The 20,191-nt window shown below is 32.4% G+C and overlaps 1 protein-coding gene across 3 annotated transcripts in view; it reads right to left on the reverse strand.

Annotated features, from left to right (window-relative positions):
• Positions 1–20,191, reverse strand: part of LOC110036581 (vacuolar protein sorting-associated protein 41 homolog) — a 101,181-nt gene that overhangs the window by 22,791 nt on the left and 58,199 nt on the right. For all 3 annotated transcript variants that reach the window (XM_020741058.1, XM_020741059.1, XM_020741060.1), the window contains 6 exons: positions 15,925–16,027; positions 6,698–6,801; positions 6,529–6,622; positions 6,271–6,426; positions 6,128–6,190; positions 5,966–6,031 (listed from right to left, as the gene is read on the reverse strand). In XM_020741058.1, coding sequence (XP_020596717.1) covers positions 5,966–6,031; positions 6,128–6,190; positions 6,271–6,426; positions 6,529–6,622; positions 6,698–6,801; positions 15,925–16,027 — 586 coding nt within the window. The remainder of the gene's footprint in view (positions 1–5,965; positions 6,032–6,127; positions 6,191–6,270; positions 6,427–6,528; positions 6,623–6,697; positions 6,802–15,924; positions 16,028–20,191) is intronic.

A 20,191-nucleotide genomic window follows, 5' to 3' on the forward strand; every position in this document is an offset into this window, starting at 1 on the left:
CCACAGCTAAGAGAGCCTGACACAACTTCGGGAGGGAGGGCCGCGAGCAGTAGCATGTCAGGCAAGGACGAGCGAAGCTCAACCCTCTCACGCGCGGAAGAAAAGAGTTTGGTCGGCTCGAGAACGAGAAAGGGAAAGGGCCAGGCACGCGAACGGGAGAAGGAAGGAGGGCAGAGCTCGGACGCGGAGAATGGGGAGTTAGGGCTTAAAGAGGAAAGGAGGAAAATAGGTTTATTATTTATATGTATATATATATATATTAAATTATATTCGATTTACTCGCGCGCGGCGACGTAACAAAATGGGTGTCCTCTCCAAGCAAAATTGACTCTTCGAACGCGCCAGTGCAGTCCGTTTTGTTATCCGGGGTCGCTCGGACGACGTCGTCGATAATCGGGTCAAAAACGCGTCAAAACTCAAATTTCACATAATTTCGACCCGCGATCGATCGTCTCAAAAGGTTTACTCGAGCCCTCGACAAATAACAGTGCAAGCGATGTGAATTGTGGCGATCGGACGCGTCGACTCTCCAAATTGCGAAGTTTGTGCGCGCGGGAGTGCGAATTGTGCAGAAGACCACCCTAAGGCTCAGAAAGGTCCTACAGGAATCCCTTTTGGGTTTCCTCATGTCGGTTTCATCATTCTAAGTGCTAGAAGTCGATAATAAAGGTGACGGAAGTAGGTCGAACTCCTAAAACGAGGCGGGTCATATTTCTAAGGCTCTAAGATAGTCGCGAGGAGACCCCTAAGGCTAGATCCTAAATCCTAAGAGAAAGACTAAACCTCACTAAAAATGAGGTCAACAAGAGGTTGCTTTGAAATTTATTTTTAAGAGAATTGAGTGTCCCAGGAATATATCAATAGAGTCCAAATTTCTATTCGAGTGAGAATATGGCGTTGGTGACACTACATGTGCTACATCGCAATGTTTACAGTACGACCTAATCAAAATTCATCAGCAAAACTTGACCTTAGTGACCTTAGTGTCTTGTGCAATCATAATTTGAAGAATGATTTCTAAGTCCGCTACTGCTGTTTTTAATTGCAACATGGTCTGATGTAATTTGTTTTTACCTTCTGTATGGTTCAACTTCTCAATGCCATGGGGAAGAGAACTGAATGACGTCATTAAGAGATTACAAAGACAGAAAGCTGGGTAGCCAAAAGCTAAGAAGTCGGACGAACAATATTTCAGAACAAGTTAATCATAAGAGAACTCATCAACTTTTTTCAATATGACAAGTCATGATTTCTGCTCAAATAAAACACTCCTCCATAGATGGATGCAAAGCCCTTCATGGTGTCAATGTATTCAATTATCTCATTTGCAATTGATTACTGCCATCATCTTCTCTTTTTTTCCTTCGTACATAACTGATTGTGGCTTCTGAAACATGTGATGTAGTGATTTTCAAGGCATTTACAACCAGGATCAAACCATGAACACTAACAACAAGGAGATGCAAGGATCAGATGACCACATTTCTTCTGACATTTTCTTTTCTTTATTTTTATTTTTATTTTAATTATATTTTTTTCTTTTACACCACTTGCAACTTAGGCAAACTAGGATCTGCAATACTGCAGTTTCTACTCCCATCTAAGCAATCCTAGATTTTGCGTAAATGATATAGCGATTCTGTCAGCATGTGAAACCAAATCGCATTGAAACTTCATAAAATTCCTCATCTCAAACTACATCATTAATTTCAGGTGTTTAAACCCAAACCCATGTATATTACTCCACTTCCAAAGCAATATTTCCATTTGTGCTATTGGCCGGAAAAGATTTCCACAAGACCAAAGTTTCTAGCTGCAATCCAAAATAAATATCGTTTCAAAAATTATGAAACTCTACAAGAAATTTCTAGACATATTTCTTATGTTTTGGGTTGTTTACAAAAATTATTTGTGCTTATATCCTTAAGTTTACTTGCCGACTAACTCCACTAAGGCCTGGAAACTTTTCTTAGCCCTCTTAAAGGTGCTCCAAACCTTATCACCACTCTATCTAATCTTGTCCGCCACTGGAGCTACACCAACCTTATCACACATATATTCATTTCACATTTTGTCTCTATCTCTAAGTGTCAAGCCACGCATCCGCCTAAGCAGTCTCATCTTAACAACACTTAACTTTGTTTTATGCTTCTCTTTTAAAGGTCAACATTCAACATCATAGAGTATTGCAGGTCTCACCACCATCTTATAAAATTTTCATTTCAGTCAAAGCGGTACTTTTCTATCACACAATACCCCCGAAGCATTCCTCCATTGAACCAACCAACTTGAATTCTACTAATAACAACCCCATCAATATCACCATCACATTGAAAAATAGACTCGAGATATCTAAAGCGTTCACACATTCTAATAATTTGATCACCCATAGTTTCATTTTTTGTCACTAGTGCTACCACTACAAAAATTACATTTCAAGTATTCAGTTTTAGTGCTACTCAAACGAAGGCATTTAGACTCCAAAGTAGACCTCCATAATTCAAGTTTCTCCTAAGCTTATTCTCTCCTCTTATCCACAAGAAGGATATCATCAACAAAAAGCATACACCAAGGTACATCCTCCAGTAAGTGTCCAATAAGACCATCCATAACTAAAGCAAAAAATATAAGGGATTAAAGCCGATCCCTGAACTAAACCAACATAAATAGGATAATATTTGGTCAACCATCCTTCTATTCGAACACAAGTAACAGCTCTTGTATACATATCTTTAATGACTAGAATTTAAGTCATATCAACACCATTCATCTCAAAAACTCTCCAAAGGATATCCCTTGGAACCTTATCGTAAGCTTTTTCTAAATCAATAAAAATCATATGTAGATCCTCCTTATTATCTCTGCACTTCTCCATCAAACCTCTCAATAAATGTATAGCTTCCATAGTAGACCACCCCGGCATAAATCCAAATTGATTATGAGAAATCTTTGTAATATATCTAAACCTATGTTCAGTTACCCTCTCCCATAATTTCAAAGTATAAGATCAACTTAATTCTTCTATAACTTGCAAGCTATTGTGTATCCCCTTTATTCTTAGAAATGGGGACAAAAATACTCTTCCTCCACTTCTCAGGCATCTTTTTAGTTTTTAAAATAATATTAAAGAGTTTAGTAGGCCAAGAAACTCTCAAATCTTCTAAATATATCCACAAGTTGATTGGGATATTATCCGATCTTACAGACTTTCCACCCTTGGTTTTCTTTAAAGCCTCCTCAACTTCTTTTTTATCAATGCAATGATAAGAATGAATATTTTATTATTATTCATGATATTAAGATCACTAAGGTCGATCTTAATTTTCGAAACTTCATTAAAAAATATATCAAAACAACTCACCCACCTAGTTTGAATATTCTTTTATATGAAAAGCACTTTTTCAATTTCATCTTTAATTCACTTTGCTCAAGTTAAATCTTTACTTTTCTTTTCTCTTTATCAGCCAGTTTATATATATATTTTTCACCCTCCTTAGTATCTCATATATTATACAAGTCACTAAAAGCAACACTTTTAGGGTCACGCGGACCGTTTGACAATTTTTTCAGTTTTCCAAGCTTTTACATTTAAACAAATTTTTATAACATAACTTCTTATATTTTATCTTTTCTTGTACATTATTATTCAACCAACAACTATTTTTATTTATATAAATATTTTCATTTGATTCTTCAAGTACAACTTTTGTCACTTGTTTAATAGAGATTGTTACTTTATCCCATATAGAATTTGTTTCTTCATGATCATCCTAAATTTTGAAATCTTGAATTTTACTCGTAAAAATAATTTTATTTGTGTCTTTTAGGTACCCCTATCTAATTCTATGACGATGATTCCTATTCTTTATTTTACAACTCTTTATCTTAAAATCTAGAACTAATAATCACTCTTGAGTACTTAAATCTTTACTTGGAAAGACCTTGCAATCTTTACATTTTCGACGATCTCTTCTTCTCATAAGAAAATAATCAATTTGTGTTTTATTAGATCCATTCTTATGAGTAATAGTATACTCATCACTTTTCTTGAATAAAGTAATAGCAATAACAAAATCATACGATAAAGCAAAATCCAATATAGTTGTAACTTCTTCACTAATCACTCCAAAACTGTAGCCACCATGTATATTTCTAAAATATTCGACCACTACCGATATGTCCATTTAAATCACCTCCAATAAAAATTCTTTCTTCAAGAGGCATCATTTATATTGTATTAAGTCTTCTAATTCATTCCAGAATTTATCTTTAGAACCTATTTCTAAACCTACTTGAGGAGCATAAGTACTTATAATATTAAAAAAGTTCTAGTATCAACAATAATCTTAAGGGATATAATTCTATCTCTAACTCTATTAATTTTCTAGTATCAACAATAATCTTAAGGGATATAATTCCATCTCCAATTCTATTAATTTTTACAACATTATCTTTTAAACACTTAGCTATAATTACAACTATACCATTTAAAGTGCGACTCTTACCTGAATACCTATGATTAAAACCTAAATTATTAATCTCTTTAGCCTTTTCTCCAACCCATATAGTTTCTTGAATAGATAAGATATTTATCTTTTTAAAAATCATAATATCAATTAATTCCATTAATTTGCCAAAGAGAGTTCTTATATATAACTTATTTACCTGCATTCATCCGTAATGTGGGGACTCTTGCTTATTTGATACTACATTCGAACGTCGATGTGACGGTCCTTGCATACTTCACTGTACTCAGACCATACAGTGCGTCGCTTTCAAGGACGCTCTAGCACTTGCACAATGATCACAAGAATTCATGTCAAATAAGTTAGAAAACTCAATTGACATAAATTTACTTTGAATACTGATTCATTAGGGTTCCTCATAAAAAGTATTCCAACAACTCTTTCTACTATTCTAACCTACCATTGTATGCTTACATAATAATTTTGAGAACGTTGGTTATATATAAAATACTCAAATCCATACATCATAGGGAGCCTAATTTTTATTCTAAAATAGTAAATTTTAATGATAATCTCTTATTGCATCATACAAATGATAGACTTTTCCACTTTAAGTACTAAGATTTAACCCTAGAAGTTATATCTTCAAGTATATTCCCAATCAAATGTATGTATAAAGTTTAAGAAAGTAGGATATTTAAACTTAGTATAACTATAATTAAGCAAATACAAATCAGTTCATTCAAAATACATTTTCTGACATAGTTTCATCAATTAATACTATGAAGCTATCAAAACTAACATTTACAGTCAAAAACATTGTCCATGCTCGGTCTTGTATTTTAATTTTATGATATCAGGATTTGATAAGAGGAAGAGGAAGAAAAGCGTGGCAATTTTGATCGTATGTAAAAATTTAAGGGAATAAAAAGTAATAAACAATTTCCCATAATGTTGGACAACCATTTTATTCAGACATAAATAAAACATGACTGTTTCCTTACTACGCATCATGCCGTTGATAAAGTCTTCAAAGGCCATCCTAGTTAAACCAGTAAATAGATCTATCATGGAGTAATTGCATTATCATTCATAGGAAAGAAGTATTCTGCCATATAAAAAGACCGGTTCCTACTAGAATATTGAGTTAACTCTTGGTTCTCAATCTACAAGCTCAAGCATTCAGCCTCGCAATTTACCAGTTCTTAACACGCTATCAATTAGTGAGGCATTCATTTTGGATCGCGGACCCCCATTTAGCTTCTAGCATAATAAAAAAGTCAGTATATGCTGCAAAATTTCGAGTCCAAAATTGCTTTGCGGATTTCCCTTCTAAGCACAAATAGGTTTGTAAGTAAGGTGGCTTGCTAAACATAGTTAATTCTTGAGATTAAGCAAAATAAGAAAATACTTAACTTTTAAGATTGACTCGTTATCAATGTTGCAGATATATCAAAAATAATTGGTGCATTCATCTTGTAAAAGCAATAGAAGCATACCATTCCATGAATTGCATCATGTAGATTATTTTTCTCAATGAAATCAAATATCTCCGGTTTCAATAACTGAAAAAGAAAAAGAAAATTTATTTTAAACTTAGCAGTAAATATTATTCTCCTGATTCGAATTGTGTGAACATTAAATACAAAAGAAGAAATTACATCAGCATATAAAGCAAGAGCCTTCTCATATTGACAGTTGATAACATATAATTCAGCTAATGCCTGCAATACTACGGTTTAGTGACGGAGAAAAAAAGAAAAAAAACAAAAAACATTTAAGAAAAGAAAACTGCAGGCAATACCTCTTTTAATAAGTTGGTTGTAGAGTAAGTACTAAGCTGCGATTCAATTGCAGAAATAATAGGCAACGAGGAATATATGGTAGGCGGCCATGACCGAACAGTTGCCAGTAAGACATTATGGAAAGAAGGATTAGTTGCTAATGCAACAAGTGCAACCTGTAAAAAATATATTATAGGCAATCATTTAGGAGGCTTTGCTAGTCTTAAGAAGCGTAGTATACAATGGCAAAGTTACAGAGTATAATCCATAGGACATACCTCATAAGCAGTATCACTTAGTTGGGGATTTTCTGTAGGCATGTAACTAACCAAAACAGGAAGCTGCCGCAGATGAGCGAAGTGAAAAACCCATCTATCATACAAATAACAAGTCTCGTCACAATAAAGAATAACAGATACAAACCATAATTTATTAGTCAATTTCAACCTCTCCCATGCTGAGGCTGAACCACGAAGCAATTTAGGACACAAGGATGCTGCTTCAGCATATTTTCTTTCGACAATCAGATGGTCAAGATATCTGGATCCCACCTAGAGTTGCATAAAGAAGTTAAGATGTTAAAAGCTTGGGTAGCATAAACTGTAATATCATTATATCAGTCAAAGCAATGTCTAGTGACTGAGACACAAAAACATATCTTTTCATGTAAAATGCATCTGCAAAGGAGGATAACTAAAGGTTAACAAGTCAATAACATGCATCCTATAGCGAAAAGCATACACCAATGTACATCCTTCTATAAATGAAGAGCATCCATAACTAAAGCAAAACGATATGGGCTTAAAGCCGGTCCCTGATGTAATCCTGCTGACATAAGAAAACACTTGGTCAAACCTCCTTCTATCACAAGTAAGAGCCCTAGTATACAAACATTTAATGACTTTAATATAAGTCATATCAACATCATTCTTCTCTAAAACTCTACAAAGGTCTTCTCTTGAAACCTTATCATAAGTTTTTTCTTTGTCAATCAAAATTATATATAGATCTGCCTTTTCCTCTTTGTACTTCTCATCAAACCTCTCAATAAATGTATAGCTTCCATAATAGACCTACTTGGCATAAATCCAAACTGATTATAAGAAATCTTTGTATCACTTCTTAACCTGGGTTCAATTAATCTCTCCCATAATTTTAAAGTATGACACACCAGCTTAATTCTTCTATAATTTGTACACTCTTGTGCATCCCATCATTCTTAAAAATAGAGACCAAAATACTCTCTTCCACTCCTCAGGCATCAGTTTAGTTCTTAAAATAATATTAAAAAGTTTAGTGAGCTAAGAAACTCTCAAATCTCCTAAATATTTTCACACTTCAATTGGGATATCATCGTGTCCTACTGATCTTCCAACCTTGTTTTTCTTTAAACCCTTCTCAACTTTTATTTTACTAATGTGATGTAAAAATAAAATGTTTTATTATTATTAATGACTTAAGATCACTAAGATCGATCGTATTTTCAGAAAATTAATTGAAAAGTTTATCAAAAAAGCTCACTCACCTATGTTGAATATATTTCTCTAAGAAAAACATTTTTTATTTTCATCTTTAATACACTTTACTTGAATTAAATTTTTTTTCTCTTTGTTTGGCTAGTTTATACATATATTTTTTTATCATCTTTAGTATCTAATTTATTATAAAGATCACTAAAAACAAAATTTTTAGCATCACAAATTATTCTCTTAGATTCTTCCTGAGCCACCTTATATTTTTCTCAATTCTCTAAGCTTTTACATTTAAACCAATTTTATAACATAATTTTTTATATTTTATCTTTTTAACACATTATTATTCTACCACCAATTATTTTTAATTATAAAACATTTCTATTTGATTTTCCAAGTACAGCTTTTGTCATATGTTAAATAGTGGCAAAATATTTAAAACAATCTAAAAAATTAAAAAAAAATACTAATTACCAAAATAAAATTGGATTTGCTACCCAAAACTTTGTATTTTAGATGGTAACAAGGAGCATCTGTGGCACTCTTATTTCAATGTTAAATACGTTAATCCATGGTACATATTTTTCCTTATTTAGCATGTTAATCTATGGCCTTTTTCATTTCATGTTTAACAATCCTAATATTTACAATACACTCTCAAATTGGATGATATAAATCTACCATTCAATATTTCTTAAGATAATTTTGAATACAGCTAGCAAATTTTTTTTGGTAAATATGGTAGCATATTGATTTCTCGTTAGAACATAATAAGTAAAAATTAACAAACAATCAGTTTTTATTTATCAAATATATATCCACCTCAACATATTTAGTTCAATCATATTGTACTTTATTGTGGGCAATGTTGGTGGCCTATGATGTATGAATACAGAAACGGAGACACAAACAATACATGACACAGGTACATAACACTTCAACTAATGAAAATTTAAGATACAACCACGAATCGAATATGACATTATAATATAAATAGGCATTTACATGCATAACACCCAATTCTTACGTATTTACACATCTAACACCCAAACATAGTTTTTATATTTATACTACCAAAATCATTCATATCACAACTAAAATACAACTATTTTAACTTTTGAAATGTGAAATACATATTTCTATGCATAGGTAAGGTGACATATATTTAAAAATTACACTTTAACTGTTAGATATATAAATACAAAAGAATTGATTGGTATGTATGTAAATATTTCTCGTATACATTATAAAATATAAATAAAAATTCAAACAAAATTAATATTAAAAACAAAAAAAAGGGATTATAAGAAACTTAATATCATTAATTTTCGAATGATAAGAGAAACATAGATATTATTTAATTTATGAAATAGAACAAATAAATACTAACTCTCATGTATAACATAAAGATAAGTTTCATTTTTAAATAAAAAAGAATGATTACTTAAATATTTTTATCATAAAAATATACATGTTTAATTTTTTTTAGAAACTTTAATTCATTACTTTAGGACATACATGCTCATTTCTTTAACATAAATTATATACTTTTATGTAGTGTCAGAGGCGTGTATGTATCCAATCTATTTTAACTATAAATGTATGTGTGCAATAACAAAAAAAAAAGAGGAACTTCATAACAAGGGCAATGGTTTGAACGAAACCATCTTGAAAGTTTCAACATTAGAAGACAAACGTCGTTTTTGAATGCGAAGCAATTAAAGAAGCAGAGAGAGAGAGAGAGAGAGAGAGAGAGAGAGAGAGAGTGAGTATATCTATCGCAGAAGAAATTCAAGTGAAATTAGGTGTTAGATATTGTTTTTTATGTTTGCTTTCATTTCATTAATATTCTTGCATTTTGGATGCTTTTATGTTGATTTAGATGTTCTGGATACTTTTATTGTCTAGTATCTTTTCTGTTTGGATGATTGTTGTTCTAGACTACTATGATTGTTAAATATGTTATTGCAATCCAACTGTCCATTACCATTTTAGTATTTTAAACTCGAGTCTGGTCATGATAAAAAAGATATCAGAGAGAATTAGGTTTTAATTCTTAAAAAGAGCTATCAGGTTGATTGAATAAATTTATAAATAATATAAATTGAATGTTTGTTTGATTATATTAGATTACTTTTATTTCAGAATTATGAATAATCATGAGAAGTCACAAAGGATAATAAAAGAACTAATGTCACAGAATATATAGTTGATACTGATACATTTTCTGAAGTAATGAGTGTGGTGACCCATTTTATTTATTACTTTTCAACCTTAAGCCAATAGTAGTGGGGGAGAACAGATGAATAAAAACTTAAAATCATTTTATGATAGGAGACCATCTCTATCTTCTGAAACAGAAAGGTCGGTGGATGTTGAAAACTCATTGATACAGGAAGAGAAGATTATAGAAGATATGTCATACCAATAGGAAAGAAAAATTAACATAACTACTTTTTCCTTTTACAAGGGAAGCAAAGAGATGATAGCAATGACAATTATAGGAGAAATTTGGTGGTTGATCTAGCCATTTAGTATAGCGGGAGGAATGAGGAATATTTAGATATTGATTTGTACCACTTTTATCTAAATAACAAATGTATGAAAAGTTTATTAGACTGCTTCAGGGTGATCATTAAATTATACAATATAAAGTTGGGTTTATTATGCTCTCGAGATATGCACCGAAGCTTATCCCAAATGTCACATTTTCTTATTTTAACTTAAGGATAGACTTAAACAACCATTAATTCCTTTTCAAATTGATGATTATTCCACACTAGGTGATTGTTCAAGCTACTTCGAGGAGAAGAGTTTATTAGAAGATAGAGTTAAGAGGAACTCAGGCTTCTATAGAGCTCTGAGATTAAGAAATCACATCAAAGTGGGAATTCAATTCTTAAAAAAGTAAGATCCAACAGCTTTGGCAATCATGGCAATGCTAAGAAGTGTGAAAAGTTTCATAAGGGTGGGTGTCTATTGGGTCAAACACTTGTTTCTAGAATCACCAGTCAGAACACACTAAGGAATTGCCCAACTTTAGGATGATTCCAATAGAAACTAGGATCAATGTTGCACCATCTCAAATGAGTTTTGGCAAATAAACGATAGTCGAGTCCACAATATCTATATCAAATCAAGGTCAAACCCAACAGAATGTTCAATCAAAAGGATACGCATTATCCCAACAAGAAGCTACTGAGTCAACTGAGATTATCACATATATTTTATATTCAAAAAATTTTAATTCGTCAAATTTTATTTGCATCTAAATACTTTTCATTCATAAGATCATAGACTCAATTATATGTTAAATAATTTGTTTTTAGTGTTCAATATATTTTTATCTTAATATAGATCTTATATCCGTCCAAAATAGACTAATTCAAATCGTATTTGATATCAAGGCATCCCGTTCATTTAATACAAAAGATTTAGTTGGACCAATGAGTTTAAATACTATAATAATGCCAAAAATTTTATCTGTTAAAATATAAAATGAAAGTTCTATAGAGATTAATCAAATGTATGCGAGAGTGATGTTATGACAGTTGATTGCATTGTCATTGGTTGAATTTGATGCAATTTTAAGTATGAATTGATGATCTAACTCTGTAACGATCATAGAGTGTAATAAGAAGGTGGAAAAGAGAGTTGATACCTATGAGAAATAGTAATACCATGTTTGAAGGCTTTCAAGTTATTAAATATTGACAACCAGATTTTTTTTCTTAGGTGAAAGACACAACTAAGAAAGTGGAATAGCTAAATAATACTCTAATAGTTAGGGAATATCCATAAGTTTTTTTGATGATTCATTTCAGCTACCACCAGTGAGAGCTATAGATTTCACTTTTGAATTATTGTCAAGTTCTAAGTGAGTATCTAAAGCTCCATATAGAAGGCCAGTAAAAGAATTGTAAAAGTTGAAGTGTCAATTGCGAGAACTATTAAATAAGGAATTTATAAGTCCAGTGTTCCATCATCTTCATGTTGAATAACCCCTTCATTAAGAAAACCTTATTTGAACCAAAGATATTTTGTATATCTTTGTTAGTAAGAGATATAGATTGCACTTTTGAATTATTGTCAAGTTCTAAGCTAGCATCAAATGCACCGTCTAGAATTACAGTTCAAGAATTGTACGAGTTGGAGTGTCAATTGCAGAAACTATTAAAAAAGAAATTTATGAAGCCTAACACATTATCTTGGCACAAGTATTATTTATAAATACTAGATGTGTTTCAAGTTGTGTGTTGATCATAGATAACTATATAAGCTCATTATTAGAATAAAATATCCACTGGCAGAGATTAATGATATTTTTGATCAATTGGAGGGGGCTCCTACATTTTAAAAAATAGATCTAAAAATGAGTTGTCATCAGTTGAGGATTAAAACAGATGCAAAGTAAATGCAACATTCAAAGTTAGATATGAGCATTAAGAATATGGTGTAATGTCATTCTGATTCATTAAGGCTCGAGCAACGTTTACAGGTTTAATGAAGAAAATCTACAAGCAATTTTTTAATATATTTATGATAGTATTTATAGATAATATTTTGGTTCATTCAAAGGATAAAATAGTCATTCAATTCATCTTCATGCAGTTTTATATGTTTTGAAGAATAATAAATTATGTGAAAATTTATTAAAATGTGAATTCAGGTTAAAAAGTGTAAATTTTTTAGGCATATAAATTAAATCAAGATAGTTATAGATTGACCAAGAACAAATGCTATTACAAAAGTCGAGATTTTTTTAGGTCTTTATTGGCTATTGGAGGAGATTATTAAATTTGTTTCAAAGATTGATTTCATTATACAGACTGATACATAAGGTAAGATAATAAAATTTGAATGGATTGATCATCATAGGGAGACATTCCAAAAGCATAAAAATTTGTTTAATAGCTGCTCTATTGTTGACTATTTCCTCAATATCAGATGAATTTTAACTTTATAGTAATGTATCATTAAAAAGATTGAGATGTATTCTTATGTAGCATAAAAAGTAATTACTAATGTTTCCAGAAAATAAACCATGAAAGAAAATAGTACATGCACGACTTGGAGCTAGCAATAGTTGTGTTCGTAATTAAATTTTAGAGGCATTACTTATATGAAGTTAGATTTGAAATATTTATTGATTACTAGATTATAAAATATATATTAGCTAAGAAAGAATTGAATTTGAGATAGAGGCAATGATTGAAATTTATCAAATACTAAGATTTCAATACACAATATCATTCGATAATGACAAATGTTATTGCAGATATGTTGAGCAGGAAGATTTCAGGTAATTAAAATTTTTAGTATACTCAACAAGAGGGTTTACTCAAGAATATTAAAAGACGAAAGCAGTCAGTAATTGATTACAATTATGAGAAAATTCTTCATTAAAATTAGTTGACAGTTCAATCTACTTTAAAAAACATAAACAAAGATTCACAAGCCAGAAAAGTTATTATTCAGAAAATCTTAAATCAAGTCCAGTCAGACAGTATAGATGAAAACAAAATTGATGACAATGAATTGTTAGAATGCAATGGTAGGATCAACGTTTTGGATGTTGATAATTTGAAAAAGAAAATTTTAGAAGATGCTTATATGTCTGGCTATATTATTCATCTAGAAAGCAATACATAACATAAGGAGGTCAAGAATTTAGCTTGGTAACCGGATTGAAAAGAATTATTATAAAAATTATGGTCAAATGATTTATATGTCATGTATCGAAAGTAGAAGATCAAAAACCCGGTGGACATATATAATTGTTGTCAATGCCACAGTAAAAATTGGAGATAACAATCGATTTTATAGTTAGTTTGCCTAAACAAAAACAAAAATGTGATGCTATTTGGGTCATCAAAGATAAAATAATTAAGTCTACCCATTACTTGCAAATCAAGCAGATAGATCATGTTAAGAGATTAGCAGAGTTAAATATTCATGACATTATATGATTGTATGAGGTGCCAAAATCCATAGTTTTGGAGGCAACCAAGGGGGTTAGCATGCTCATGTGGCCAAGCTTGCAGCTAGCATGCGAGCAAAGGCATGTGTGGTAAGAGTGAGATGGCTACATGCAACACTAAGGGAGTAAAAAGACCAATCCAATTAGGTGATCACAAGAGTTCAAGCAAGGGTCAAACTTCTCAAACTCCTCGACGTGAGAGCGACTTTAAACCCTAATTTGGCATTACAAAGATTTTGGAGAAGAAATTTAAAGTATTACTATTTTTGTATTCTGTGGTGCAGAGTTAGTAGAAAATGTTATTGAGAAGATTCAGTTGATCAAAAATAAACTAAGGATTATGAAAGATAGACAAGCAAAATATTATGATACTGAGCATATACAACAACAAGCCTTCATCCCACTAAGTGGGGTCGGCTAGATGAATTCTTCTTCTCCATTGTGTCCTATTGAGTGCCATTTAATAATAATAAATTAAGTTTATTTTTTCTACAGCATGCCCAATGTCTTTTTAGATCTACCTCTATCTTTCTTAAGATAAGTCGAGTCTAAAACATCTCTCCTAATCGGATCATCAGATGATCGACATTTAATGTGATCAAACCATCTAAGATGATTCTCTTTTAATCTTGTCTGCCACTGAAGCTACATCAAACATTTCATGGATATTATTCCTTTCGCATTTTGTCTCTAAGAGTCAACCCCTCATCCGCCTAAGCATTCTCATCTTAGCAACATTCAACTTAGTTTTATGCTTGTTTTGTATAGGCCAATATTCTGTCGCATAAAGCAACATTCAACTTAGTTTTATGCTTCTCAAGTTTAAAATCCCACCATTTGATCTTGTTTTAGACATTTAACTCGATTTATGGGCAAATTTATTATTCACATGTTCACCATATGGTCATATCTTTCATAGCATAACTAACAACTAGCATAAATGATATTTTTCTTTATTGATTTATGTTATTTCGAACTAAGAAAATGCAACTATGTTTTTGATAACTCATTATTGATACTTATTGAAATAATTAAAGTTAGAAAGGTGAAATAAGAAAGAATATATACCGTGGACACAACAACACCAAAAGACGGTAGATTTTGTATTGATATGACTTTTCATTAATTTTGGATTCATAAGACTTTTAGAATATAAACAAGAATTATTTCAATTGTCATGTAGAGATAATAGTTGAGTATTAAAATTTTGATCTGATCATCTTTTCCCGCCAAAAGAATTCCAGGCTTCTAGGACAAATCATTAAAAGATATTTACCTTTATTTAACAAACAAATCTATGATTTACTTCATTCCTAATTTAACGATCCTAATACTTTCAACAGTAAATTATAATGGTTATCAAATGAACCTAAATAAAGGTAAGAAAACTCTCCTACGAAAAATGAAAATAATTAGGATAGCAGAAAGTTTAAAGTCAACTTAGCACAAATTTCAAAATAATAAAGAAGACGTGACAACATATGCAACATAAAAGCAGAACAGAGCGAAGAATCTTCGGAAATAGTGAAGAAAATAGTGAAGGAAATCAACATCAAAACCATATCCCAACTATACTTTTTCAACTATTCCTTCACCATGCTGTCCTATTTAGAGCTTCAATTGGTGCTAGTTCTAGTTTATAATGGTAAGGAAAATCTATGTACATACAAACCAGCTTTACAAAATTTATCATGGAAAGCAAAATGGGATGAAGGCCCAAAACAAAGAGTACAACATGGTACTCGAGAGAATCTGGGACAAAGCATATACCGTTCGACCATGAAGACTGCCACATAGCTCAATATCTCTGCATGGTAAGTATGATCAATCTCAGTGACATTTATTTTAAAACCCTCCTGGCAATAATTCTTACAAAGCTTGGATTGCCATATAGCTCATTATCTTTGTTTAGTACAAATGATCTTCCAATAATTCTTACTAAAGCTTGGTCAAACATATTGTTATGGTTTCAATTGAGATTCAAAGTTCATATGAACAAAAGTATAAAAAGAAAATACCACGACTACAAGATCTAGTAGACAGTTAAGAACTAGAATGTAACAAATTAAAATCGGACCTATGCTTTTATGCATAGAATTTTCATTAAATCAATGCATGAAAAAGCAATTGATCCGTATCTTTGACACACCAATTATAAGACAACATTAGGATCCCAATTACAATAATAAAAAGTAAAAAAAAACACATGCAGCACAGCTTACCTCATCAAGCAGCTCATTCCTTCCTTGCCCCGCTTCCACAGCAGCCAAAGCCTTTTCATGAAAGCCGTGTTGAAGAAGCCAAGCAATATGATCTTCAGCGTCTCTAAAAAATCATAATGCATGGGCTCACGACCACGATCAAGTACTTTTCATTTCAGTAAGTATTAATTTTAGAACAAGCTTAAAGCAAGCTAATTTGCGTTAGAATCACATTACTTTAAGCAAGGAAAACAATCATACTCTGCTCGAAAGAGTAAAATGGGAAATGGAATCAGATAGAAAAATCTTCCAGATTGAAGAAATACTGCAAAACAAAAAAAAAGGCTCTAGAAACATCCAGAAAGGCAAGGCATACTGGGTTCAAAATTGTAAACTTCACACAAATCAGCTTTTATGTTTTTACTTGAAATTTTCACGTTTTCTTTGTGTTATAAAGCATGCAAATATGATTAGCTGGGATATGTACCATACTTCAGGAGTGATAGTTGAACACTACTGCAAAATGAAATGTCAGCGCTCATGCAATTTTTTTTTTTCTAAAGATTAATAGTTCGGCCTCATTCACATGTGTTTTCCCTAATTACGGTCAGAAGAACCTTTGCTCAACAAAACCATCTAGTGAATTGACACTGAACTAGAGTTATTAAATGGCGTGGGAAGGTTAGTAGGTTTGAAGGATGAGAAACAAAAGAGGAGGCAATGCCGGTGGTTTAGGAACGGTGAAGAACTATGGATGGACAACAAACCACATGCTGAAACAACAATTCTGTAGCATATCTGCTTGTGTAGATGGTTGTTGGACGTCCGATTCAATCAGGCTACAAGCACACCACCTAAGAAAGTACTATAGATAAAGCACTCCGATAAGAATAAACTAGAGGAAACAACCACTAATGCGTAAACCAAAAGAAAAAAAAGTGTTTACAAGTTCTAAAATAACATACTTACACAAAGACAATAAATGAAACCCTAATTATAAATTAAAATAGATAAATAGGGGCCCAAAATGACCTACCAAAACCCAATAGGTGTGAATTCTCCAACTACAGTATTCATTGAACGTGAAATCCCATTCCAGCAAATCCATTTTGATCAAGATGTCCTTGCCTCACATGTCACTCTCCCTAAGTAAGAGGAACTACACATTCATCTCTGAAAATGTTTGGATCTTTGTAGTATGGCGACAACTCAATTACATTAGATATTGTAGTCTCTCGATAGATCAATATCATAGGATTTACCATTAATCCTCTAGGTGATTTTGAATGGACCATCAAATGTAGGCTTGAGTTTTCCAAATGAACAGATAGGAAACATCTCCTTCACCTTGATCTATACTAAATCACTTTCCTTGAAGACCATACCATTCCTAGCTTATTAGCCTACTTTTGATACTTGATGTTCTACTTTGACAATTTCCTTCCTCACAAGCTCATGTACAGTCAAAAATCTCTTTGACTCGGCCTCAACATCTATGCTAATGTCAGTATCTCACTGTACTGGCACTAACCCAAAAGGAGTAAGAGGGTTCTGTCCCTACACAATCTAAAATGAAAAGTAATAGTGGATTGACTAGTGAACTAGTTATAAGCAAACTCAACCTAAAAAACACTAATTTCAAATATTTGATGTTCTTTTCCAAAAAACATCTGATGAGGTTTCCCAAATTACGATTCATCACTTGTATTTGTTATTGTTTAAGGTGTTGAACTCAACTGAAGCTTTGTATCCAACTTATCCCATAAATTGTTTCAAAATTTGCTGAGAGATTTCACATCCTTGACTGGAGTGATAGTTCGAAGTACATAATGAAGATGGATGTTCTCCCAAAGGTATAATTCTACAATATGTAATACTTTTATTGTCTTATGACAAGTAACAACGTGTGTCATCTTAGAGAAGCAGTCTATTACTATCATAACAAAATCCTTGATCTATTTTGCTCAGGATAAGCCCACCACAAAATATATGCTCATTCAATCAGGGTGACTCTAGAATGGAAAGGGTAACGTATAGACATATATTTTTTCCTCGAGTCTTACCGAAATGACATACTATGCACTAGATATCATATTGCTTCACATCTCGTACCAACCTAGCCAATAGAAATTCTCTTTCACCAAAAAAGAGTTTCATCCCTACCAAAGTATTTGATCATCCCTCCATTGCGAGGGATGCACAATTTATTCTGGAAAACAAAAAACTATCTCATATGTGGAGCTATTTGTATGATCTTTCATGACAATAACCCACTTCTCCTGAAAATGTTAATCAGTGGAACACAAGTTTTTTAACACTTCAAAATCAACTGCGATGAACTGCATAATAATGATCAATAAATAGTGATAGGTTATTTTGTACCTTGAGTTTAATTTGTTTTTTAAGAATTTCAGGGTCACTTGGCTAGTGCAAAGATTCAACCTATTCACTAGCATAGAATAATTCTGGTGGTCGAGTGCTCACGCTACAACATAAAACATTTTATCAAAAGTAAAATAGTATCTTCAAGACTTGTTCAATATATCACTAAAGAAAGCAAAATAGTATCAGGCTTGACTCAACATAGCTACAATTCCTACATTGGAGTCATTGCATTCCACCTCGAGCATTTGTTTCAAGTTTTGAAGGGCTAAGAAAATAAATTAAATAACATGTTTCTTTAAAGTTTCAAATTTAGCCTATGCTTCATTCGACAAAGTGAATAAGTCTTATTTGAGGAGTTCTACCAAGGACACCACGATTAAGCTGAAATTCCTAATAAATCTCTTATAAAAAAATGTTAATCCATGTAACTGATGTACATTAGCCTCAACCTTCATTAAGTTCATATCAATACAAACTGTTAAAACAATATAGCTAATCTATCAAATAAATTCCACATAATTAACATAGGTGTTGCATGCTCTTCCTTTGAATGACTATATATCAAGATGTCGTCGAAATACACAACCTCAAACTTCCCTATGAATATTTTTAAAATTTGATTCATTAACCTCATAAAGATACTCATCAACTCCATTTCGAGTCATGAAAATTATTTTCTACTCATCTCATTGTTCGCCCTAGTCTACTGGTAACTACTATGTGATCGATCTTGGAAGAAATTCCAGTTCAATGAATCTTATACAAACAGATGTCAATCTTGGGATGAAAAATCAATATTTGATGGTATCCTTGTTCAATGTTTTACTATAAATGCACATTTGTCACAACCCATTCTTCTTGGGCATTAGCAAAACCAGTATGACACACCCCGAGCCATCAGATTTACCATTTTCAATAGCTTCTCATACTTTGTTGGTCGCATCGAATACACAGGTCGGCTAGAAGACTGATCCTAAGAGGTATATAATATGTTGATTCTCTCATAGAATTGACAATCCAAGTGTTATACTATTAGTCAAAAAATTATGAAAACCCTCTAATAGAAGTTGCATTGCCCCAAGTATCAAATCCTCTGTCTCACTGCCCTCCAAAATTATCAAGGCCAATCTCATTGACACCTTTTTCATAGCCTGTAGAAATGAAAGACTAGGTACACTAACTCCAATTTTTGTTTGAATATCCATCACTACTAACTCCAACATCAAAAAAACAATATGCTTCCTGTCTTTAATAAAAGAGTAATTATTTCATGACCATCATGAAGTGTACCCTAGTGTCTAAAATTATGCAATTAGAGACGTTCCTCTGTGCAATCGTGGATTTTTCCACATCGAGTCGGACGCCTCGCTTGGATCTTCCAAGAAAGCCTTAACATCATTGAAGCATGCAATGAGGCACGCTTTGCCATAGATTTCACAAGGCATCCATCCCGTATTGAATTATTTAAATGTTTATATGCTTGGACCCACGAGCTCTCATCTCTCACTTACGCAACGGGCTGGGCGACGTCGCCTACTGCACCAAACTACATCACTTACACCAATGTCGTCTGATCTTTCTACCATCGACAGACGTCGCCTACTGCACCAAACTACATCATTTACACCAATGTCGTCTGATCTTTCTACCATCGACATCGTCACAGCCACATCATGCTTCATTTGAAGCTGCAAACTTCCTTCTCCCATCTCCCGCAAGTCTCCAATCTCCCTCTCATACCCTAGGACCACCACCTACTGCACCGGACAACAAAACTAACACCAATATTGATGTTGAGATAGCGGCAGCCAACCACAATTGTTTTGTTCGAACATGCACACTTCTGTCTCCTTCTATTTGTTGATTTGATATCCTCCTCCCACTCTTAATTAATTTTTTATGT

This window comes from Phalaenopsis equestris, unplaced genomic scaffold, assembly GCF_001263595.1.
Source record: "Phalaenopsis equestris unplaced genomic scaffold, ASM126359v1 Scaffold208847, whole genome shotgun sequence".
Taxonomy (NCBI): Eukaryota; Viridiplantae; Streptophyta; class Magnoliopsida; order Asparagales; family Orchidaceae; genus Phalaenopsis; species Phalaenopsis equestris.